Source organism: Austrofundulus limnaeus, unplaced genomic scaffold, assembly GCF_001266775.1.
Source record: "Austrofundulus limnaeus strain Quisiro unplaced genomic scaffold, Austrofundulus_limnaeus-1.0 Scaffold61, whole genome shotgun sequence".
In the NCBI taxonomy this organism is placed as follows: domain Eukaryota; kingdom Metazoa; phylum Chordata; class Actinopteri; order Cyprinodontiformes; family Rivulidae; genus Austrofundulus; species Austrofundulus limnaeus.
In genome coordinates, this window is record NW_013952463.1 from 1,707,470 (window position 1) to 1,708,644 (window position 1,175).

The 1,175-nt window shown below is 39.4% G+C and overlaps 1 protein-coding gene across 1 annotated transcript in view; it reads right to left on the minus strand.

Moving 5' to 3' along the window:
- LOC106518472 (RNA polymerase II elongation factor ELL) overlaps positions 1-1,175 on the minus strand; it is a 17,513-nt gene that overhangs the window by 10,366 nt on the left and 5,972 nt on the right. Inside the window, exon 4 of the mRNA XM_014009779.1 lies at positions 725-885. Coding sequence (XP_013865233.1) covers positions 725-885 — 161 coding nt within the window. The remainder of the gene's footprint in view (positions 1-724; positions 886-1,175) is intronic.

Below are 1,175 nucleotides of genomic sequence, written 5' to 3' on the forward strand. Positions count from 1 at the left end.
CCGTCCGTGTTAAAATATAATTTTGAAAATTTACAAAACTAAACAGCCTACAGTATTTTTACAGTCTTTACTTTACAGTTAAATATATGTTTATCAAATAAAGTCTAATGTTACAGCTAACCATGGATCCCTTTAAAAAAGCAGATAAAAAATAGAGCAGATCTGGTTTCACCTTGTCAGACAGCCACAGTCGGGTTATAAAGCTCAGCGAACGACAGCAGCCGTCTAATTCAAGAAGTAACCACACAGTTGCACAAGCCTGTCATGAGTAAGGTGGATTTTTTTTTACTTCCTCTGAACCGACGAACTCATCAGTCCTTGCATGTGTAAAATATTAGCGTGTGCGTTCACTGAGGAGACTGCAGCAACCAACAGATCTGTTAGAAAGGAAGTGGGTTTGGTGGTTGGATTTGCAAAAACAGCAGGAGAAAACAAACAAACAAACAAACAAAAAATAAATAAAGCTGAATCACTTGGTTGATTAGGATTGCTTTAAAAACCTGGATGCAGTTCATCAAAATCCTTTTTACATTGTATATGTGTTGAACAGACGTGTCACTGCGAGGCAGCGTGCAAGGCAGCCGCTGCTTTATGGCTGAACACACTTTCTTACTGCTATAAGACGAGAACCAATTTGTCTTTAGGCAAGTCTTTTCCCCTTAGCTGGAGTTTGTTGTGTAACCGTGCACCATGCGAGCAGGGTTTTTTTCTTCATGTTCTTTACCCTGGTAGCGTGCTCCGTTCTTGATGACGATGGCCCCCCGGCTGCGCGTCTCCTCCTCGGCCTGAGCCAGGCTCTGACGGGCCTTATCGTACGAGTCATCTGTGGCGTTCACCGTCATCTTCTTCTGAATCACCCCGAGACACGACAGCTCCTCAGCAGCTCTGAGAGGAGGAGGAGGAGGAAACACATTCAGGCATCAGAGGAAATCTGTAAAAACGTTTCGATCATTTAAACTTTTTTTTGTCTTTTGGAAATGCAAGTCAAAACAAATAAAATATGTTATAAAAAGGGTTTTAATAGTTCTTTAAGCTTGATTTTGAATAAATCTGCTCAAGCTGGAGTCAAACATGATAATTTTTCATTCTTATATACGAATAGAATAGAATAGAATAGAATAGAATAGAATAGAATAGAATAGAATAGAATAGAATAGAATAGAATAGAATAGAAT